Consider the following 24,689-nt stretch of genomic DNA (forward strand, 5'->3'; position numbering starts at 1 on the left):
TTAAGCTTGAGTACGGAGTAGGAGAGGGTTAAAGATACAGCTTCAATAATTTACGTCATTTTAATAAAAACTTATATTTCAAAAATATTGGCCAAAAGGGAAAATTTATTTTTAGCAGGAAAATATGACGCTCAGTCGATTTTTCATAAGTTTTATGATTTTTAATACGAAGTAATTTTTTTTGCGATATATTTTAATACTGGTTTATTTAAAATGGTATTAAACAAATTTTAATTGCAGAATGGATTCTGAAGGTAAATTATAGGGGAACATAGGGAGAAGTAACTGTACAGTGCAGTACACCAGGATCATGTACAGAAGCAATATGAGAACATTCATTCAGATTAGGTAAAGGCTAAATCAGCTGTCCATTCTAATTTTCAATTCTAGTATTTTTTTTCGTTCGGTTTGAGTTTAAACTGAATCCGAGGTTCTATTAACTTTAACGTAATAAAACCAGTAGTATTAGAAAACAAATGAAAGGGGTAAAATATGAATTTTAATCAAATTATTCATTGATTTTTAATATTGTTTATTTCTCTGAAGTGGCTGAAAAAGTTCTAACTTAACCAAAGGAATAGTGAGCCCGTGTGGCATCATTTAGAACAGTCTTTAATTTTCTACGAAAAACATATTTTTGGCTAGGATTTAAAACCATTTCATTCAGTATTGTTTGTTTACTGGGGGCACAAGCAGACCACACCAAACACAACTTAACATTCGAGCAGTTCGAAGAGATTATAGCTGATCTTAAACCGAAGATACCAGTTTCATATGATTTCGAGCTAGCCAGGTGACAATGATGTTGATGATCATGTGGATGTTGATTTGATGTTGATGTTTGATGTTGATGTTGATGATGATGTTGATGTTGATGTTGATGTTGATGTTGATGTTGATGTTGATGTTGATGTTGATGTTGATGTTGATGTTGATGTATAGGGCTAGAAGACAACTGGATGGTCTAAGCTACGAGTATAACAGTGATGATACTGAATCTGGTTCCTGGGGGGAATGGGGAGAACCGTCCCAGTGTTCCAGGTATAATATCTATATAAAAGGTTAACCACGAAGGATGAGACTGTAAAGACGACCTGAAACTCTTAAAATAGGACGATTTTAAGGTTGAATAAAGCCGTCTGCCTTGAATATTATTTTTTAATGTATTATTGAACTACTTGGCAAAGAAAGAGACCAGTTTACAGTTGCATATAATCATAAATATACGGAAACGGATCACTACACATTAAAATCCAATTATATACAATTAGAAGAGTTTACCCATAGAAAACATCAACCATAGGAAAATCATTCTAACATTTAAAAGTTTGATAATTTATTTAATTCTGATACTGATAGCCTAGAAGAACTTTTCGTAAAACCTTATTATTTATCTTGATATAATATCTCAAACAAAGCTAAACTTCTAATCCGACGACATTCTGTTCCGGACTCGCCGGACCCATTTATATCTAAAATCTGCAAATCTACGGTAATCTCGTTGCTGGCTATTTCCAGGAGTATTTATAGCCTCCTCCAGATACGGTGATAACATGTAAAAATTGCAACAACGGTCGTCTTCGAGCTTTACTTTTTTGTAATTAGAAATACTGCCGCCATACAGTTTGTAGATCTTTGTCTTTAAAACTGGGGTATCGACTCGACATTTATGTATAGTTATATAAGTAAAAATATACTTTAATTGTCTGTCTGATTGTTTGTCTGTCCGTTTGTGTCCAATAAACGTCAAAACAGCTGAAACGATTGGTCCCCAAATTTTTTGTTGGACCTCGCGTGACCCCACGTAAGGTTCATGAATGATCTAAGTTTTAAAAATTTGCCTCCATCAAAACTCAATTTAAAAAAAATGTTTTACAATGTGCACAAAGAGAATATGTTCACAATATAAATAGAAGATGGGCGCGAAGTGCTCTAATAGCCTAGTATGAGAAAAATGGTAATTAAATTACAATTAGTGGTATTTCTAATTAAAAGAAAAAACGAAGACGACAGTCATTCTGTTTTTTTATATCTTTATATATGTTTGTAGAACCTGTGGAGGAGGAGTACAGACTGAAGAACGTCAATGTGGAGGTACTCGTCCTGATCTCTGTGTTGGAGCCAGTAAACGATTCTCCAGCTGTAATCTAGAATCCTGTCCTAGGTATACAATTATACAATTATGAAATTATTCAGGAACTAAAGCAAAGATTTGTAGTTAGAATATTAGTCGGTCTCTCAACAAAAATGTTTTTTTTTGCGAAATGACTTGTAACATTTATTTATAAAGTCGTAATCACTCAACATAGATTTTAAAACCATACTATAAGAACATTCCCGTGGTCACCCAATATTTCTGAGTTATGGGCAAACAAACAGACAAACATATATTTGCTTTAAATATGAATTGGACGAACGAGCACCTTGTTTAATTGCTTCTACCATCATTTATTTTATTTTATACATATTGTTAAAAATGAAAATTTGGAAAAAATGTTTAAAAAATTTATGAATTGGAAAAAGTTCTGCTCAGATACTTTCTTTTTTAAAAGAATAAAGAATTCGGATATTTCTTTAAAAAAAAATATTTCATGAATTCATATTAATTAATTAGAGATAATACTTATAGCACAATAAATTTTAATATTTCCTTCTATAAAAAATTTCCTAACAACTTTTTGAAAAGTTTGGAATATAACAAAAGTAAGAATCATTTAGGATAAAATTAAATAACTATTATTAAACTCAATCCTTTCCTTTATTTACATATATATTGTAACATATTTCATTAATATTTCTATATTTTAGAGGTTCTAAAGATTTCCGGGAAGTCCAATGTTCAGAGTACAATAATGTACTTTACGAAAGAAAGTACTATGACTGGATTCCATATCTAAAGGTATGTTATTCAATACTAAGATCATGAGTACATATTGACATGTATTAAATATTTATAAAATGTTTTGACGAAGCTTCAAATAGGCTTTACGCCTTTTAACTTTTATTGTTTATTTTTTATTTGCAAACATTATGTCTTCGCCTAAGAAAAGAATTTTTTTTTGGTGATTTTAGTGAGCACATTTGTTTAACCAGCCATAAACAACCCCTGGGTTTCGATTCCCTATAGTTGACATGTTTTAGGCCCCTAGAAAATGTGAGCTGAATTGTATGCCAAAAGGAGAAAGGTTTTATCTAATGCAGGCTAAAAAGGTAAATTACACTGTAAAAATATAACTATTGAAAAATATTAAATATTGCTCTGAAAAACGAAAAAAAAAACCTCTGAACAAGTTTTTTTTATTTAAAGGAATTGAGTTTCTGTCACAAACTCTGATTTTCTAATCCCTATATCTTTGCAACTTGATGCTGAAGACCTCTGATATTTCAAACTATAAATTCTGTTAAATTAAATAGTCTAAGTTTGAAATATAAAAGGTTTACACCATCAAGTTGCTAAGATAGAGAGATTAGAAAATTTGAGCTTGCGGCAAAAACTCAATTCATTTTCTAAAAATTGTATTTTTTTCAATATTTTAGGTGGTGGATGGAACTTCTTGTGATGATGAAGGAACGAAAATCTGTGTAGACGGTATGCACAATATTTTACATGACATTGCAGTACTTTTCAGTTCAATATTTTGGAGGACATTGCAGTACAATATTTGCCAAAACAACACAGTCAAATATTTTGCAGTACATTGCAATGCGATATTTTGCAATACTTTGCAGCACAATATTTTGCAGTAAATGTTAGCACATCACTTCTTGTTCTCTAGGGGAGAGTAAACCAGTAGGGTGTGATGGTATGCCGGGGAGTAATATCAACTTCTTGTTCTCTAGGGGAGTGTACACCAGTAGGATATGATAGTATGCTGGGGAGTAATATCAACTTCTTGTTCTCTAGGGGAGTGTACACCAGTAGGGTATGATAGTATGCTGGGGAGTAATATCAACTTCTTGTTCTCTAGGGGAGTGTAAACCAGTAGGGTGTGATAGTATGCTGGGGAGTAATATCAACTTCTTGTTCTCTAGGGGAGAGTAAACCAGTAGGGTGTGATAGTATGCTAGGGAGTAATATCAACTTCTTGTTCTCTAGGGGAGTGTAAACCAGTAGGGTGTGATAGTATGCTAGGGAGTAATAGTCAACTTCTTGTTCTCTAGGGGATGTAAACCAGTAGGGTGTGATAGTATGCTGGGGAGTAATATCAACTTCTTGTTCTCTAGGGGAGTGTAAACTAGTAGGGTGTGATAGTATGCTAGGGAGTAATATCAACTTCTTGTTCTCTAGGGGAGTGTAAACTAGTAGGGTATGATAGTATGCTAGGGAGTAATATCAACTTCTTGTGCTCTAGGGGAGTGTAAACCAGTAGGGTATGATAGTATGCTAGGGAGTAATATCAACTTCTTGTTCTCTAGGGGAGTGTAAACTAGTAGGGTGTGATAGTATGCTAGGGAGTAATATCAACTTCTTGTTCTCTAGGGGAGTGTAAACCAGTAGGGTGTGATGGTATGCTCGGGAGTGACACTAAGGAGGATCTATGCAGGGTCTGTGGAGGAGATGGGTCCCAATGCCAGACTGTAAGTTTAAGTGATTCTTTACATTTTCCTAACGTGCAAGCTTTTAATTTGAAGCAATTATGTGCTTTGTCCATTAAATCGCGATCTCTTATTCTATGTTTCCAGCATCCTAAAGAGTCTATCGTTATCCATTGGACTATACGGATTAGTGCTTTCTGAAAGGACCACCATTAAAAATTTCCAACCACGGTTTTCTTCAAATCTTAAATTTTGATTAAAAAGGTAAACGCAAAATAGATTTTTTCTATAAGCTTACATTTTTAAAGAAAGAAATACTTTAACAAATAATCTATTTCTTGTCAGGTGTCTGATGTAGTGAGTAGACAAGATCTACAGATGGGATACAATGACCTGCTTGTGATTCCTGCAGGAGCAACCAATATAAGGATAGCAGAGGTACATACTTCAGTAGACTTTTTCCTTATCAATCAATCAACATTTGTAGAAATTATCCTCTTCTGCTGTTCAGACAGGGTTCGTGTGCACTCCTAGCGTAACAGTGACATTTTTCTGTAATTGATATCATAAAAAATGTCACTCTGCGGAAACATCATATTCAAAAGTGTCTCATAAAAACTTTGTGTTTTTAGGTAAAAGCAAGCAACAACTACCTGGCTATTCGAAATATGAGTGGACATTACTATTTGAATGGAAACTGGAGAATTGATTACCCTCAGAAGCTGGAAATGGCAGGTCAAACATTGCTTTACTCTGTTTTGATCATGCATTTATACTAGCTATGGTGTTTGGGCTGAAATGGGGCTTACTAGAAAAATTCAGGACTTTGCATGTCAAATCCATTTCAAACATCCAAAGTTTATTGTTTAAATTTTTTGTTTGAATTCTCTACTATTGGTCATTGAATAAGAAGGTGACCAATCGGAAGGAAGGGGACAAGAGCAATGCAACTGGTTTACATTTTTATCCATGTTGAAAAATCTAATTGGGCAATCCATTTCATTCAAAATTTTTTGTTGTAAATACGAATCTTAGCAAAATATTAAACAAAAGTTTCAACCTCTGGATGAATTTAATAATATAATTTTTAGGAACCACATTCCACTACGAGAGAAAATATAAGAATGGGAAAGCTAAAGGTCCTCTTACTCTGTTTGCACCTGAAAGTATTAGATCACTAGGACCTATCAAAGAATCATTATATGTTGTGGTAAGTTGGAAGATTTTAGCTAATTAACATTTTAGCTAATGGAGTTTCTCCTAGATTCTATACCAAGAGGAAAATCCTGGAGTTGAGTTTGAGTATTCAATGAAGAAAGATAATGTAAAAGAAACTCCTGTTGGTTCAAGTGGAGGCTATCAGTGGACCCAGGTAATTTTGCATCAAATCAAATTTACAAACCAATTTGAACCCCAAATGATCTGCCACTGATTTTCTCATATGTCTACTATAGCTTTAGCAGTTATTTCTATTTGATAATTTATATTTTTCTTATTGTGATTGTGAAGGGAGCTTGGAGTGATTGTAATGCACCATGCGGAGGTGGAACAAGAACAAGAGAAGTATTTTGTTCTGAAGAGGCAACATTTCAAAGAGTGTCTGAGGGTCTGTGTGATTCCAATGTGAAACCACCACTAAATGAGACTTGCAATGCGTCCCCATGTCGCCCAAGGTAGATATCATAATTAGAAATCAACAAGACATGGTATGTAAATATTTTATTATTAGATGGAATGTTGGTGACTGGGGAAACTGTACAGTTAGCAATGGAACTGAAGAGACTGAGTGTACTCAATATCAGTTCAGGAATGTCTTTTGTGAACAGGTGTTAGCCAATAACATGCCAAGCTTGGTAGACATTGAGGAATGTGATGAGAGCCTTGGCGATCCACCTGTTTCTGTAAAAGTCTGCGATGAAGAGATTGAAGATGATTTTGCTCTTGAGGATGAATCTGGACCCAAATATCATATTGGACCATGGACTGGGTGTAGCACAATCTGTGGCTCTGGAATAAAAACTAGAGAAGTCACATGCTATAAGAAAAATGATGATGATGGTGTTGATATATTGGAAGATTCTGAATGTTTAAGTTCAAAGCCTGCTATTGAGGAGCCATGTGAAAACGAAAACCCCTGTGAACCTTTTGACTGGATCTTGTCTGACATGACCACATGTGATAGCAAGTGTGGACTGACACATGCTTCAAGATATGCCATTTGTGCAGACAATGAGGGAAATGAGGTTCCAGCAGACTCCCAAGAAAGATGTGGAACAGAACTTCCAGAATTAACAGAAGAATGCGACTCTTCTGAGCTGTTGTGCGAGTTCAGCTGGTTTGCATCTCAGTGGAGTGAATGCTCTAGCAAGTGCACTGATATATTAGGTATTCAAAGCAGGTATGTGTTTTGTGGTAGTATGGCAGATGATGGTACAATAACAAATACTACTGATGATAGCTGTAAGGAAGAACTGAAGTATAATAACACTAAAGAATGTTTTGGTACTGAGGAGTGTACAGGTAATTGGTTTGCCAGCAGTTGGAGTACTTGTAGTGCGGAATGCAATGGGGGGAAAATGAATAGAAAAGTATTCTGTATAAAAGATGGCAAGCCTGTCGCACCAGACCAGTGTCAAGAAGATTTAAAATTCCTTGAAGAAGATGACTGTAACCAAGATTCCTGTCCAGAAGCTTCAGGTGAAGAGGCTGAACCATGTGAGTACTATGATGACTGGTGGATCTTTGGTGGAGGAAACTCATCAGAAACGCCTGACAAAGAAAGCAGCTCTGATGGTTCAGGTTCTGGAGAAGGATCTGGGGCAGGATCTGAGATAGATTTGTCTCTATTTTCAAAGAGATGCAAGCCAGCTCCAGTGGAACCTTGCTCCAATTCATCTTATGGGTGCTGCCCAGATGGGTTCTTCTCACCTACTGGTCCATTTAATGAAGGATGCATGGAATATAAGACTTGTGAAGATACAAGATATGGTTGTTGTCAGGATGGATTTACAACTTCTCAAGGGGCCAAATTCCAAGGTTGTCCTCCAACCAATTGTGAGAATACACTATATGGATGTTGTAATGATGGAGAAACACCTGCTAGTGGGTTTGGGGAGAACACAAAATGTGATGAGAACAAGAAATGCAAGTCTGGACCCTTTGGTTGTTGTCCAGATGGAAGAACATTTTCTCAGGGACCCAAAAAGCAGGGATGTTTCTCTTGTCCTGAAGAAGTGTTTGTTTGTGATGAATGTGAGAAAACTGAGTTTGGTTGTTGTCCTGATCTCCAGAATGCAGCAACAGGACCAGAGTTTGAAGGATGTCCAGATGAAGATGGCTCAGGAGCTTATGAAGATTGCACTCTCACTGATTTTGGCTGTTGTCCTGATGGAATAACTAAAGCAAAGGGAGAAAACTTTAAAGGATGTGAAAAGGCAACTCCATGCAAAAATGCTAAATGGGGTTGTTGTGAGGATCTTCTGAACCCTGCTCATGGTCCAGATAAAGAAGGTTGTTGCTTGAATTCTGAGTTTGGTTGCTGTCCTGATAACATATCTCCAGCTGAGGGTCCAGACAATAAGGGTTGCGGATGTGAGTTCACTGAGTTTAAATGCTGCCCTGATGATATAACACCTGCAAGAGGGAAAAACTTTGAAGGTTAGATTTAATTCATTTTAATCAGAGAAATTTAAATTCATCAAGTTGGAAATTTAATATCCCATACTTACATGCTCATAAGTACTGGGAAATTAAATTCATTATCATTCCGTTGCCTCGAGAATCAGGAAATCTGAAAAATTATGAGAATGCCGCCATTATGTATTTTCTTGTATTTCCAGGATGTGGATGTGTGTCCACAGAACACGGTTGCTGCCCTGACAAATTTACTCCTTCTCCTGGTCCAGAACACCAGGTCTAAACTTATTAAAGTTTAATAAGGAGAAATCATTTATTTATTATACCTGTGGTCAAACATGTTTGTATTGTTTATCAGTTACTTTAGTAACCACTTCTCTGCTGGATTAATTTAAGTATTCAATTTTGAAGCACAGTGAATTCAAAAACTGAAATTTTCTTCAGCTAAGCAGAATCCACAAATATCTGTTCTAAGCCAGTCAGGGATTTTTAGCAGCCGTTTTACAGAGATTAAATTCTTACTTGCCTTAATTTTAAAGTTTCCATTGCTAATTTGGATCCTCGGCTGATAAATTAGGGCTATCTCGTACGTAAAGGAATTGCGTTTTTTCCCCAAATTCTAATTTTCTAATCCCTATATATTTGCAATTTAATGGAGCAAACCTTTTAGATTTTGAACTAATATTATTTGATGTAACAGAATTCATAGTTTGAAATATCTAAGGTGCATGTACGACAATGGGTTGCAAAGATATAGGAATAAATCAGAGTTTATGGCAGAAACTCAATTCATTCCGACCTCCTCTGTATTCTTTATGTTAAATTTACCATTATGAGAACTGAGTTGATTTTTTTTCACAAAAAATTGAATTTTTAGGGATGCCCTTGTCACACTTTTGAATATGGATGTTGTCCTGATGGAGATACAATTGCAAGAGGTTATTAAATCATTTAAATTAAAAATTATTTTCAGACATGGAAAATTTTAAACGACGAAACAAGATAAAGTTAATTCAAAAAGAACTGTGAATTTCAAAATTTAACTTAGAAACGATTATTAAACTGGTATTTGCTTTCAATATTCAATAATTTCTGTTTTGAAAATTAAAAATCTAATAAAATAATCTAAAGTTTTTAATAAAATTTCCACAGTCATATAATTTCGGACTCAGTTACCCTGAGAACTTAATTCTTCTTGTTTGTTTAGGTCCAGCCCAGGAAGGATGTACTTGTAAGGATAGAGAATATGGTTGCTGTCCAGATAGAAGAACAGCAGCATCTGTAAGTCTATTCTTAGAACCATGAAATATTATACTGCAGGACTGACAATTAGAGGGGAGAGGGGGGAAGGGGGGGTTGAAAATATTTAGTAATAACAAAGAATTACTCAGGGAATTGATTTTGATGGTTGTGGATGTGCTGCTAGTGAGTTTGGATGCTGTCCAGACGGAAATAGTACTGCTACTGGTGAAAACTTCCAGGTAAAGTTTTCTAAATACAGTCCTAGTACAGTCAGACTGTGACACTGTGAAATAGGGAGAGACAATTTAGGTCGTCTTCCTATTCAACAGTTTTATGGAACTCACTGTAAGAAAGAGTTTCTGTATTTCTAGTTTTGAGCATTACATTACTTATTCACATTTGAATGGAGTTTATTAGTAATCTAACAACATGTGATCATAAGTATAATTCACATAAAAACTGAAGCATTTTAATCTTTTTACTATACAATTTAGACCGTTCGGTGGCGCTTTTTTATTTTGGACATCCGTATATCCAAATCTAAAAAAACACTGATTAACTCTTAATTATTTTTTTTTTATTATTATTTAAAGTTTCAACCACAAGCCATTACTGTTGTATTTTTCATTCATTTAGAATTGTTAAATATTTCCTATAATTGCAGGGCTGTGGAGATCAAGAGCTACCTGAACCTCCAGCAGAGGTCTGTGGACTAGATAAAGATAGAGGACCAGCTAGAGATTTCGTTGTCAAGTAATATCAATATTCAATAACAATAAAAGGAATTGAGTCTCCGACACAAAGTCTGATCTTCTAATTAAATCTCTAAACTCTCATCTTCTAATTAAATCTCTAAACTCTGATCTTCTGATTAAATCTCTAAACTCTGATCTTCTAATTAAATATCTAAAAACTGATTTCATAAAACCTAGATATTTCAAACGGAGGCCGAATTTAAAGAATTTGAGCCGCGGTTTGAATTTGAAACGCAGATCAAATATGGTTGGTTCCACTTAAAATTGTATTTATTGTTTCAAGATTTAAAGCTGGCGCTCAATTGAAACCGGTTAATTTTGGCGGTTTTAAGACGCGGCTCAAATTCATTAAATTCGGACACTTGTAGAAAAAATAATCTAGGTTTAAAATATGAATGGTTTGCATCACAAGGTCGAAAAGGGATCCAAAAATTTGATTTGTAACAAAGATTACCTTTCATGAAACAGTCTTTCGATATAAAGGGTCCAACAATAAATTGTCCTTTTTGTTAAGTCTTATACAAAGACTTCCCATCAATATGTCGTATCTAAGAAATACACAATGTTCTTCTAAGAAATACACAATGTTCATCTATGAAATACACAATGTTCATCTATGAAATACAAAATGTTCATATATGAAATACACAATGTTCATCTATGAAATACACAATTTTCATCTATGGTTCATCTATGAAATACACAATGTTCATCTATGAAATACACAATGTTCATCTATGAAATGCACAATGTTCATCTATGAAATGTTCTTTACTTAAAATGTCTGATCTTAATGAGATTATTTTTATTTTACTTTTTTCAGGTGGTTCTTTGACATGGAGTATGGTGGCTGTACAAGGTGAAATTTTAAAATTACTTTTTTACAAAATAAAAAAACCATTTTTTAACTTTAAAGGTTTTGGTATGGAGGAGAAGGAGGTAACAGGAATAGGTTTGACACCAAGGAGGAGTGTGATACAGTCTGTGTTGAACCAGTTGGAAAGAGTGTAAGTGTACTGCATTGATAACCTATTAACACCAGAATGAGTGTCGTCTTCGATATTTCATTCAATTATAAATACTTTTAAGAATTTTGTAATTTATTACTGCTGTATAGTTCTGAAAATGTAGTAAAAAGAAACTTTTGTTTTATTTTGTTAATCCTAAAAGCTTGATCTCGATATCTCATGAGGGCACTTTTAAATTTAAGGATCAATAATTGATCCCCTCAAATAAAGTTATCTCTGCAGGGTCTGAACACCACGAGATATTGAAGAAGAATATAATTCGTAGATCTACATTAGATGAAGATTAATGCTTAATCCCAAGATTCACATTACAACAGTTCTGACTTCTGAGCTGGGAACTTTAGAATGGGATATCTTTAATTCTGACTGCTTAATCCGAATATCCAATGTGGACACTTTTAATTTCTTGCTTAATCCACTATTTTGGGATATAGTACAGAAAAATCAAAAACCGGGTTTTCAAAATTAGAGAGTCCCTCCAGTTTCTGTATATTAATCTTAAAAGGCGCACAAAATTTCTAATTTACCGCGGCTTCTAATATACGACTCTAATTAGTTGAATTTTATACACTTTTCAGGATACAAGTTCAAGATTCAGTTTATCTCGAAATTAAGAAAAAGAGATGATTAAGCAATAATCTCGATATCCATCATTCTAAAGTTCCCAGCTCTGGACATTTTTTCAGAGATATATCAGGGTTTGAGACTTTAAAAAAAAAAATCTATTTAATTCTTACTAATTACATGCTTAAAAATATTTCTATTTGAAGGCCTGCAATCTACCAATCGTTCCTGGGCCTTGTGAAGGATATTACCAGAAGTATGGATACAATAGAAATACTGGATCTTGCCAACAGTTTAAATATGGCGGCTGTCTAGGTAACAACGCTTAGTATTTAATGCTTTGAATTTGTTTACTTTATTTTGTAACCTTAGAAAATGCCACATTTGAAGTGTCCAAAACATTTTGAGAGTTTAACCAATTTTTTTATTTTGGTGGGACACATCAGCTGATGACAACATTCCAGAGAATCATGAAACAAAATCAGCTGAATTTAAAAATAGCTAAAATCACAATAAATATCATAATAAATATATCATATTTCCATTCAAAATTACACATTTGAATATTTGAGCCGGGTCAACCTTTTCGGTCCCAGTTTGTACTGTACCTAGCTCCATGGACAGGACTAGCTGGTGTAATAAGGTTGACGCGGTCAGACTTTACGCTTCATATAGGTTGAATTTACTTTTACTAAAGGGTCAGAGTTGATATATACTAATAAGCATGCATGATATATTTATTGTGCTATGGCTGCCCGTGTATAATCAATGTTGACATTTCAATTATATAAAATAATTAAAATAAGAAGTTTAAAAACTTCAATTATCAGCTGCATGCATTAAACTGGGTGAAAGTCCAATCAGACCGATTTTAACTAAAACAAAGATTAGTTTATTGACCGTTTTTAGCTCGAGCTTTTCATGGTTGAAATACCAGCTTTTTAATATGATTTTTATATTTTAGGAAACAATAACAAGTTTACTAGTGCAGAGGAGTGCCGAGATACATGTGAAGAAACTGAGTTTAAAATCCTGAATACAAACAGATGTGAACAAGAAATACTTCCAGGACCATGGTAAGCTTATTTACTCTCTTGTTGCCATTTATTTACAGTTGCAGTCTAATAATTACAATGTTGTTTCTGAACAAAAATCATGATATTTAATGCTTCTTTTTCTTGAGCGATTCTGATTTGAACATTTTGGAAAATGATCGAACAAAGCTAGAACAAATTTTGAGCACAGTTTGAAATTCTTGACACATTGCAAACAATGCCTTGGTCAAGCCAGATCCTGTATAGAACAATGAACCTAATTGAATTGGTAAGAAATCATGTTATTTTATTTTAGTCTGGGTAACTTTACACGGTTTGGTTACAACAAGGAGACAGAACAATGTGAAGAGTTTAACTATGGAGGATGCAAAGGTAACTTTTAAAAGAAAAAGAATTGAGGTTTCACCACACTCTCAAATTTTGTAATCCCTATATCTTTGCAACCTAATGGTGTAAACCTTTGACATTTCAAACTTTGCCTATTTTATCTAACAGCAGTCACAGTTTGAAATATCCATGGTGTGCGACATTGGATTGGAAAGATATAGGGATTAGAAAATCAAAGTCTGTGGCAATTCCTTTGATAGATTTTTAAATTTATATGAGTTTTGCTGTTTGTGTTGTGAACCATTTCAAATTATCATGCAATACTAGAATAAGTCTTTGAATTAAATGGGATTCACTTCATTTAGAGAGGTTCGTAACAAGATTACATCCTTTGTGAGTAACCACGCATTATCGAGCTGAAGATCCCAACCTTCTCACTATTGACGTCATTTTTATTTGAAGGGGCTGTATACGCGTAATTTTAGGTGACCCTCCATTTATTGAGTGTTATTCTCCGATTCACAATAGTACCATTCGAACCTATATCTGATGATAAGGAAGATGTAGGCTTTGTACCTGAAAACATGTTGAATTCAGATTTTTTCATTCTTTAGGATAAAAACAGCGAAACTGATAGTCATTTTGAAATATATTTTTTTAAGATAATAAAATATTGGCGTATTTAGGAAACCTGAACAGTTTTTTAACTATTGGTGAGTGTGAGAATACATGTAGAGAAGGAGGGGGCTCCAGGACTATGTGCCTTCTACCCAGATCCCCAGGTTAAACAATTTTTTAAAAACTTTTTATTTTAACAACTACAGCGTTTTTAGGTGTTTTTTTTTGTCGCTTAATTGGGGGAATTAATTTATTTTAAATAGAAAAGGAATGGATTTTTTTAGTTTAAAAAGCTAAAGCCCAGTTTTTTATTCTCCAAGAATCTAAAAAAGAAACCTCTTTCCTGACCCAATAGTATACTATTAAGTCTGTCCCTGCCAGGATAGATTACCTAAATAATCTACTTTAGGTCCCTGCCAGGATATGTAGGGAGATATCTGCCAGCTTGAGAAGAGTCCAGGGCCCTGCAGAGATTTTGTTGAACGGTTTTATTTTGATTCTGCCATGGAAACTTGTCAATCATTCCCATACGGTGGATGTGAGGGTAAGAATCTCAAATATATTTTGGAATAAAAATCTGACTCTTTATTTATTTTCGAAATATTTAATAATCTTAAAGAATTTGGAATGAGTATCGTATTTTTTAAATATACTAAAATTCCAGCTTTTCTCAAATCAAAGAAAATGTTTTAATTTTATTTGAATAAGGCAGATTAAAAATGTGCAATGATGCAATTTTTTAATATTCCAATAACATATAGCAAATTTTTATTTTAAGGCCAGGGTTGAAGGCAGGATTATTTCGAACTAAATTACATAAAATAAATTGTTTGTTTTTTTCTTCAGGAAACAAGAATAATTTCTTGACAAAAACTGATTGTGACAGTAGGTGCTCAACCGACTACAGTATTCCTATTCAGGTTCGAAACTGAAATATTTCAAAACTTTGGTCAGTACTTTTCGTGGCAAAAATTATTTTAAAAGTTGTAAAGGAATTCTGACTTTGCTCCAAACTTAAATTTTCTAATCCTATAATCTATGCAACATGATTGAAGAAAATTTACAATAAAAAAGCTAAGGTCTACGACGCACATTGTATTGCAAAGATATAGGGTTTAGAAAATCAGAGGTTGTGACAAAGACTCAATTACTTCTTTATTTCTAGATGTATTTGATGTTTTAGGAAGAATTTAAGCTCGAGTTCTGCTTCCAAGGGAAAGATGCAGGAGAGGGGGATTCAAAACAACCAAGATGGTATTATGATCATGAAGATGGTGTATGTAAGGTAAATACAAAACAACCAAGATGGTATTATGATCATGAAGATGGTGTATGTAAGGTGATAGATTGTACCTAAATAATCTACTTTAGGTCCCTGCCAGGATGGAATACCTAAATAATCTACTTTAAAATTCAGTGATGGTGATGGACCAAACCTCTGTAGAGTAAAAAAGTAGTTCTCTGTAGTTCTCTGTAGTTCCACATTTAGTGAAAATATATTTCGGTCTGGGTTGACCCTCGTCAGTTCTTGAGATTGTTTCTTCACAAAGATTAAAAACAAACTGTAGGTCCCTGCTAGGATAGATTGCCTAAATAATCTACTTTAGGTCCGTGCCAGGATAGATTACCTAAATGGTATTTTAATAATTTTGAGAAGAGATGCATGCCATTTTACTATGGAGGATGCGAAGGTAATCAATCAAGAAATTTAAAGATTGTGTTACCAAATACTTTAAAGTAGTTTTAGCATATTTTTTATAGCAACAAAAAGCTCCATCTGTAAAAAGTGTAAGTTCAAGTTTAAAACCTTTGAATCTATGAAAACAAAAGCAGCTTTTAAGCTTTCTAAAAATTATCTGTAAAATTGTTTTTTTGGTAAAGGAATTGAGTCGTTGATCATTTAATTTAACAGCATTCATAATTTTAAATATCCAAGGTTGCAAAGATATAGAGATTAGAAAATCTGAGTATGTGGCAAAGACTCAATTCCTTTGAAATGTTTTAAGATATTTATCTTATTATTCTTTTAAGGAAACGGAAACAGATTTGAAAGCCAAGAAGAGTGTCAAAAATCTTGCCCCTCAGAATTCTTACAGGTGACAAATGTGTTAATTAAAGATATTTTAAGATAAATTGTTTTAAATACTTGAAAAAAAAGTCAAGATTAATTTACCTGATTTTTACTCACATCCTTTACATTGTTCTTATACAGATGGTGTATGTAAGGTACAAATGAACTTAAATTTAACCTTAACTTTAATCTAAAGATTAAATATTTGACACTCCAATAATATAATTGATTAAAACTTGAGGAATTTTTAGTTTGAGCCTCAGATCGTTAAAAAAGGAAAAAAAATTAATGTTACGGCCCTGTCTTTAAAAGTTTGAGCCTCAGATCGTTAAAAAAGGAAAAAAATTAATGTTACGGCCCTGTCTTTAAAAGTTTGAGACTCAGAATTCTGTTTTCTGATTTTCCAAAGACTTATTATTTTCTCCAAAACCAGTATTCAAACTGTACACTTTTAAAAATTGTCTTTTTCCAAAAACTCTCTGGGTTTAAATCCTTTTGATTAAGATGATAAGGAAGGAAAGATTCATTTTCGATTATATGAATCATACAATTGAAATAATGTTCTAGAACTTTCTGTATGGTGGTCAAAAAGGAAATGGAAACCGGTTCCTGACAAGACAAGCCTGTGAAGAGCAGTGCTTTAAAGCACAGGATATTTGCGGACTTCCTAAGGTATGATAAAAGGGAATGTTTACCTATTTGAAAAAAATACTCTACATTTTTTTAAAGATCACAATTAAAGGGACCGGTCACTTATTTGGTCAATTTCATTTTAAACTAAACAGCCTATTAGCTGTTAATTGGTATTAGTCTTACTTTTCAAAGACAACTGTGGCCAGAGAAAAAGCCAATTTTTCGCTCAGAATTCGAATCACTATACTTGACGTTTTTCAGCAAAAACAGCCGAATAAAAGTTTAATTTATCATACTTCAAAGCCATTTTGTTTTAGCTATTATATACTAAAATATAAAAACTTTTGATATTAGAGTTAGCATATTTTACGTTTTTCGTATTAAATCTTTTAAAATGTATATACAAAGACGACGTTCTCTACGGCACTCAATTAATCATTACGTAATTTCGGTTCGTAGATTCAACTCCACGTTCGATGTAAATAAAATATACATCTTACTTTCAATTTTGTATTTGTAAGTAATTCGTAATAGTTTATTTTTAAAACTTTCGGAGCGGGATGGGAGAACCGCTTCGGTTAAAGAAATTAAAAAAATTATGACATTTACAATTAACTATTAGATACTACAGTATAATTTTTTATTCTATTTTTTTTAAATCCATGACATAGAAAAAAAACATCAAATAATGTATAGACAAAGGGACCGTCCCTTTGCGCTCGAATTCTGAACAATCGGCTTTTTCTCCGGCCACAGTTGTCTTTGAAAAGTAAGACCAATACTAATTAATAGCAAATAAATGGGATTAAATTATTGGGTAGTATTAACATACTTGTCTTGTAGACTATTGGACCCTGTAATGGGAACCAAGAACAGTATTGGTATGATAAAGAGAAGGATGAGTGCTTTGTATTTGCATATGGAGGATGTGAGGGCAATGGTAACAAGTAAGTATTTTTTTAGAAACTGTCATTGTAATTTCATGTGATTGACCATTTACAGAGGTACAACCCTGATTTACAATGGTACCCATTAAACCTTTATTTAATAAATAATTTGGAAGATTTGTCTTCTCATTAACTTGAAAAGGGTTAAATTCTGATAATTTACTTAATTGTTTCTGTACCACAAATGCACGAGTCACAAACCACAATTGAAACTAATCCATTTTTTCAAACAAACAAATCTTTGAAGTGAAACTAATCCATTTTTTCAAACAAACAAATCTTTAAAGGATACGGATGCAAAAAGAACATCCAACTCTATCAACTATAAGTTACTTGAAATTATGTTTTGCAGTCCTTTTAATTCGAAAATCCAATTTTTCAGGTTTGATACTCTTGAGTTTTGCAAAAGCAGATGCCAGAAAGGAACAGGCCCAAGACGTCCAACAAGTCAGATCGCACCAGGGGTTGATATCTGTAGTTTACCAATCAAAGTAAGATTGCTAATAATTCTTTAAAAAACATTGACATTGAATATTTTTTTTGTTTTCCAGGAGGGTCCCTGCACTGAAAACATACCTTCCTGGTATTTTGATTCTGCCAAGGGAGTGTGCACTGGTTTTACCTATGGAGGTGATTTTCTAGTTTCTAATTTAACAAAGATTTTTCAGTAAAAGATTTAATATTTTCCTACCAGGATGTGAGGGTAATGCTAACCGATACGAATCAGAAGAACAATGTGAAAGACAATGTGGACGTTTCAAAAATCAGGATGTCTGTTCAATGGAGATGGACTTTGGTCCCTGCATGGGCAGGTTCAGGAAGTTTTATTATGATTCTCGAGGAAAAGAATGTAAATACTTTACTTATGGTGGATGCGAAGGAAACGGGAATAGGTTCAGTTCTGTTTCAGAATGTGAACAGATTTGTCTGACTAGAGAAGAACCAGAAGTGATTGCGCCATCTGCTCTGTCCAAGGAAGCAATTTGTCGGCAGCCTGTTGACACTGGGCTCAACTCCTGCAATGACAACCTGGAGAGATGGTATTATGATCGGAGGGCTGGTTCTTGTTCAGCTTTTATTTACTCTGGTTGTTCCGGTAATATGAACAGGTTTAAGACATTTGATGTTTGTATTGGTTTTTGTGGGTCTCCAGCCCCAACCGGACCCTCAGCATTAGATACGTATAGACCTCCACCAGATAATGTTGATGAGCCCATAGATGAAGCTGAAGGAGACCCTTACTATGCTGACAATGAGAGTCAAACAGATATAAATTGTGAGGAAGCGTATCAAAGATGTTCAGCACTAAGGTGTCCTTATGGTACTCTGAGATACTATGATGATCGTACTAAATGTGAAGAATGCTATTGCAATGAACCCTGCAGAGGATTTGAGTGCCCTGCTCAAACATCTTGCAAAGTTGAGCCATACACATCAAGGGGTGAAACCATTTACAGAGCTGTCTGCAGAGATGATACTAAGGAAGGTATCTGCCCTAAACTCAGCAGGAATGAGAAAGCCACATGCAGTGAGGAATGCCAGACTGATGGAGACTGCTCAGGAGATCAAAAATGTTGTTATAATGGCTGTGGCAAATCTTGCATCAAAGCAGCAGCTGATCCAGGAATGGTTGATTATGATGATGCTACAGTAGCTCCTGTTGATGTTAATGCTCCAATTATTGAAGTTGTAAGTCCCACAATCATAGTGAATGAAGGTGATGTAGCTACACTTGAAGTAAAAGTGAAAGGTGTACCACAGCCCGATGTCTACTGGAGAAAGGACAGAAGGAACATTGACACCCTGCGAGGACGATTTAGACAGGTGGCTGGTGGATCCCTGCAGATTGTTGGAGTAAGAAGAGAAGATCAAGGACGATATGATTGCTTCGCCGACAATGGTCGTGGACCACCCGTTTCTGTCACCATAGTCCTATCTGTAACTCAACCTAGGGAGTTGGGTGCACGAATCATGGAAACGGATCCAAATGTAATCATGTCTCTTGGAGCTCCTGCAACTCTTTACTGCCTTGCTTACGGCTGGCCCAAACCAACAGTAACCTGGTGGAAAGGAACTAAAATACTTCCATTAAACTCGGACAGATTATCCCAGGATGAAGATTTTACGCTGAGATTGAGATCTATTGCCTTGTCCGACCTTGGACCCTATACATGCCAGGTAGATAATCCTCATTGCTAACTCAGATGTTTTTAGACCTTTCAAACTCAGTAAAGGGATTTTTCACTTCCCTCAATCGAATTTCCGAAGGTTTGCAATCTGATGTAAATTCATAAAATTTTAAACCTTGGCTATTTCATCCAGCGGGTTTCATAGAGCGAAATATCAAAAAGTCTACACGATAAAGATGATAGGCATAGAAAGTTTAAGCATGTGAAGGGTGATAAGTTCCTTTCCCATTTTTGAATAAAAACTGTTTTAAAACAATAAGTTAACTAACTAATTGTTAATTTTACAATTTAAAGGCCTACAATGGTCTGGGTGAAGCAGCATCGTTTGGAGTAGAGTTAAGAGTTTACGGACCAGTTTATCCTGGACCTGGAGAACAGCAGTTCTTAAGGTTATACTAAAAATAATAATAATAATAATAAATTTTATTGCTAAATATTGTTTATATAAATAAAATGGTTAAATAATAAAAACATATTTTACATATATACATATATTTTAAATTTTTTGCCAAATAATACTTTATTCTTGTTCATTTAGTAAATATAAATAGTTGTTTAGAACTTTAGATGCTTTATCCTGAACAAATACATGACAGTTTGAGAATCAGAATCAAAGAAAAGCAAACACACACAACGACCCTTTTTACATACTTTAATCATATGAATCATAGATTTTTTTGACATATTTCTTAAAAGTATTGTTAATTAAATTTTGCTTAAGTGTTAAACTGAGCTTTTTCCATGTTTTTAGAAGTGTACATAGTTCGGTTTGTCTCTGAAAAGATTTGTTTCAGAAAAATATTAGACTGAATAATTTAGATATGTTGTTGGAACACCCCTAGCACCAACTACAACAACAACCAGAAGACCAGGGTTTAGACCTACAAGACCTCAAGGTTATATTTTATATTTTTTTCAATTTATATTTTTTTTAATTTAGATGTTTTTTCAATTTAGATGTTATTTCAATTTAGAAGTTTTTTAGTTAAGATGTTTTTTCAATTTAGATTTTTTTAAATTTAGATGTTTTTAATTTAGATGTTTTTTCAATTTAGAAGTTTTTCAATTAGGATGTTTTTTCAATTTAAATATTTTATCAATTTTAGGTTATTTTTGTTTAAACTAATTGATGAATGTTTTGATTTCGTGAAATCATTTTCTTAAAAAACCTAGATTGGGATTATAACAGACGTCCTGAAAGCACAACACAAAGCCCCGAGAGACCAAGAGCTGGTTATATAACTGTGGATATCAAAATGCCTCAAAACAGGTAAAATCTTCTTGCTACAAGAGCTGTTCCCGTCCCCCTTTATATCCTATTCACAACTCTACAATTTAAACAATTATTTATCTAAGTAACAGTGTTTTCTAAATTTGAATTCTGTTTATTTATTTCATAGTCTCTCTTGCATAAATTCCATTACACAAGACATCCTAAAACACGAAATTACGTTTGTCAAGTCTTTTAAAACTTATAAAACTGATAAGGTTTGCACTGGACTCTAATGTACTGATACCGTGTGATGTAAACAGCTACAATAGACCAACTGTAAAGTGGATGAAGAACGGTCAACCACTCAGAGAAGATTCTAGAACATTGGTGAGCAAATAAAAAAACACATATTTTTCTTTAAACAAAAAGTAGGTTTTAAAGAAATCTTTATTAAAATATCTTCATAAAAATCATTTGGGATTAGGCTTTAAACCACTATAAGAAAAAACAATAAGTTTATTTCTTTATGTGACGAAAAATTGAAAGTCTTTTAAAGTACGAAATTCATAGATATTTTATAAAATGTACAAGCAAGGAAATTAACTTCACTATGTTTCTCCAAATCCAAAGGAATAAACTGTTTACTTGTTTCATTATTTTAAAACTTAAGGTTTTCTGCAAATTCACTTTTATTTCACGGTCTCTTTCGGTCATAAAGAATTGCATCTTTGCCACTAACTCAAATTTTCTCATCCCTATATCTTTGCAACCTAATGGCATAAACCTTTGATATTTCAAACTTATATTATTAGATCTAACAGAAATAATATAATTTGAAATATCTAGGATCTACGACATTGAATTTTAAAGATATATGGATAAATAAATCAAAGTTTGTGGCAAAGACTCAATTCCTTTATGACACTAAAGTATCAGCCCTGTATATGACCTTCTTAATGAGCTGCATTTGTACTATACATGGATTTACATAGACGAACAACTTTTCTACAAAATGGGCCGGCTCTCAAGAGAAGTGGTTGATATGCGTCTACATGGTTCAACCACTTCATGAAATCAATTAAATCTGATTGTTTACTAACTAGGTTCTACGAAACAACAACACCCTGGCTATCTACCATGCTGGTGGAGGGGATTCAGGCCGGTATACCTGTATGGCGAGTAATGGATACAACGATGCGGAGAAAAGTATAGATATCACTATTCAAGATGTTCAGGTATACAATTAATAATAATAGCACAAAAATTTTTTTGCCCCAAATCCTGATTTTCTGATCCGTACAATTTGCAACCCAAAGTCGTAAACCTCTAATATCTAAAAAACAAAGGTTTTTCACCATCAGGTTGAAAATATTGAAGGAATAGAAAATTTGAATTTTTGACATAGACTCAATTCTTCCGCCAAATTTCTCATACTTTAAATCTTGCAATTTTTAATTAAAAAGTTAAAACTGTCAAGTCGATAAAGCCAAAATTGCCTCTGATTACACAATAATAGTAAGGATGACTTAAATTTATTAATTGATTTTAAAATTATATTTAACTTATTCAGGTTGAAGAAAGTTGCACAGATAATCCTTATTTTGCAAACTGCAAGCTTATTGTCAAGGTAAGTGAATTTGCAACAATTAATGTAATTAAAAGTAAAAGCTTTATATGTTGTTTGAAGTATCGCTAAATTTAATTAAATGCATCAACAATAATTGTGCATCAATGCATCAAAACTAAATTTTTTAGGAGTGCATAAAAGACTTTTTTATTAGAGCTGGGAACTTAAGAGTGGTGGATATCGAGATTAATGGTTGATCTTCTGTTTTTCTTAATATCGAGACTAACCTAATCTTGTACTTGTATCCAAAAGTGTATAGAATTCAACGAATCAGAGTCGCGTATCAAAAGCCTGTAAATTAAAAATTTTGCGCGCCATTTAATATTTATATATACAGAAACGGGAGGGACTTCGACCCGCTAATTTTAAAAAACCGTTTTTTTTCTGTACTATATCCAAAAAATAGTGGACTAAGCAAGAAACATTTGATATTCGAATTAAGCAGTCGGGATTCAAGGCATCCCATTCTAAAGTTCCCAGAGCTGGGAGCTTTAGAATGGAGAATATCGGGATTAATACTTCAGCCACTCTTTTTCTTAATCTCCAGATTAAATAATGCCTGTTCTCCTTTTGTTATCAATCTCCAGATTAATTAATCGATCGGGATTAAGGAAATTCCATTCTAAAGTTTTCAGCTCAGCTCAGATTAAGGTTTCAAGGGTACCGTTAAAGGTAAATCGTGCAATTGTAAATCTTGTAAATTTTAGCAGGAACTTGTTGTTAGATTTGGTTTTTAAGAAGTAATTGGCAATATTCTCATATTTTGCTTGGGAGCTTGAGACCTTTAAATCAGTGTAAAACTTTTTAGAGGTCTATCAAAACTAAGTGATCGAGTCTATAGAGAATACAGTTTTTATTGAGCTGCCAGTTTCACATCTATCAATAAAATCTCGACTTCATGTATCTAGTTTTGATTGTCTAGGCGAGGTACTGCGGGAACAGATATTATGCTAAATTCTGCTGCAGAAGTTGTACTCTAGCAGGTAAAACAATATTGTTACAGAGTACACAGTACACCGTTTACAGTACAATTTTTTACATCTCAGTACTACACACAGTGCACAGTACTGAGTAAATATATTATATATTAATTGTTTTCCTTCTTTTTAGAATTTGGGAACCATGTACAAAATTAATGGACTATAAACTATTCGCGCTTTCCCCCCCCCCTCGTCCCCCCATACACTTTTTATTTAGTATTTAGTATATTTAGTATTATTTCTCAGATTATTATCTTTATCATTTTTATTTTAGGTCAAACGCCTTACTCCCCCTAATCCCCGAGGGTTGGCTGGAATAGGAAGATTTTAAAAAGATCAAAATATTTTTATAAAAACTTGATTTTTATATTAAAGATGTTTCGTAAACTGCATTTGAGCGTTCATCAAATGTTTTTCCATTTGTTTTATTGTTTAGTTTTAAGGTTTACTATGTTTAATTCATTTATGAAGCATTTATGAATTATTCATTTTCAAATTAGTATTAAGGGTAGTTTTTAAGGGACCTAGTTTTAAGAATATAACATCATTCAGAATGATTGTTTTTAGATTTTGTTTGTATCTATATTATACTGTATTTACTAACACATATTAGATTTAAGGGTTTAGATATGTAAGGCTCACTAATAATTTTTGATATCAATACTTCGCTTTAGTCTGTTTAATTTTCATTCCGTGTTTTATTTTCGTATCAAAAAGTTTATTGTCTACTGCCAAAGAAAATTTGTACAAATTTATTTTTTCAATTACTGTTTTGCATATTGCAAATTGAAGCAATCTCTTTTTTCAATTTAAGTAAATTTTTAAAATTTTACTACAAAATTTTTTTGTCTTCCCATGAACTCGATTCAATGAACCGAGTTTATACACTGGTGAACTGTAAAAGTCACTGCCATTAAACTTTCATGTGTTCATTCTTTAAAAAGAGAATATTCATCATTTATTTATATTCAACACATTTTCTGACCTCTATGCGCATTATCAAGAGTGTAAAAACGGGTTCATCCCTTTTTATAAATACTGGATATTCTCTTTAATGTTTAGTTTGTAACTAAACCAGATTGTAAAGGCAAGATTTTATTTTCTATTTTAAATTTAAAGTTCACTTTCCTTAGAAAGGAATACTTTCTGTATACTTGCCTTTACTATCTTGTTCTACAATATATCTGTGATACCTAGTATGTAAGGGATTTTAGTTTTAAGGAAATAAAATATTTTGAAATTGAAATTTTGTAGTGGACTGCATATTT

The 24,689-nt window shown here is 33.3% G+C and overlaps 1 protein-coding gene across 1 annotated transcript; it reads left to right on the plus strand.

Annotated features, from left to right (window-relative positions):
- The first annotated feature begins 205 nt into the window (after window positions 1-205).
- LOC111715499 (papilin) lies at window positions 206-24,306 on the plus strand. The gene is made up of 42 exons (XM_023490833.1): window positions 206-348; window positions 668-793; window positions 943-1,041; window positions 2,051-2,164; window positions 2,809-2,899; window positions 3,142-3,210; window positions 3,538-3,589; window positions 4,481-4,578; window positions 4,882-4,974; window positions 5,169-5,271; window positions 5,628-5,746; window positions 5,801-5,908; window positions 6,046-6,209; window positions 6,266-8,193; window positions 8,376-8,449; window positions 9,050-9,110; window positions 9,380-9,453; window positions 9,564-9,653; window positions 10,079-10,167; window positions 10,993-11,028; window positions 11,086-11,176; window positions 11,968-12,076; window positions 12,726-12,837; window positions 13,112-13,188; window positions 13,830-13,925; window positions 13,968-13,978; window positions 14,191-14,305; window positions 14,608-14,681; window positions 14,945-15,046; window positions 16,400-16,504; window positions 17,309-17,412; window positions 17,795-17,903; window positions 17,964-18,042; window positions 18,107-19,590; window positions 19,896-19,990; window positions 20,421-20,497; window positions 20,775-20,871; window positions 21,090-21,201; window positions 21,918-22,049; window positions 22,385-22,441; window positions 23,364-23,424; window positions 23,696-24,306. The coding sequence occupies exons 1-42, from the start codon at window positions 311-313 to the stop codon at window positions 23,716-23,718; spliced, it is 6,948 nt and encodes a 2,315-aa protein (XP_023346601.1). The 5' UTR covers window positions 206-310; the 3' UTR covers window positions 23,719-24,306.
- The last annotated feature ends 383 nt before the right edge of the window (window positions 24,307-24,689 follow it).

This window comes from Eurytemora carolleeae, unplaced genomic scaffold, assembly GCF_000591075.1.
Source record: "Eurytemora carolleeae unplaced genomic scaffold, Eaff_2.0 scaffold14, whole genome shotgun sequence".
Classification (NCBI taxonomy): Eukaryota; Metazoa; Arthropoda; class Copepoda; order Calanoida; family Temoridae; genus Eurytemora; species Eurytemora carolleeae.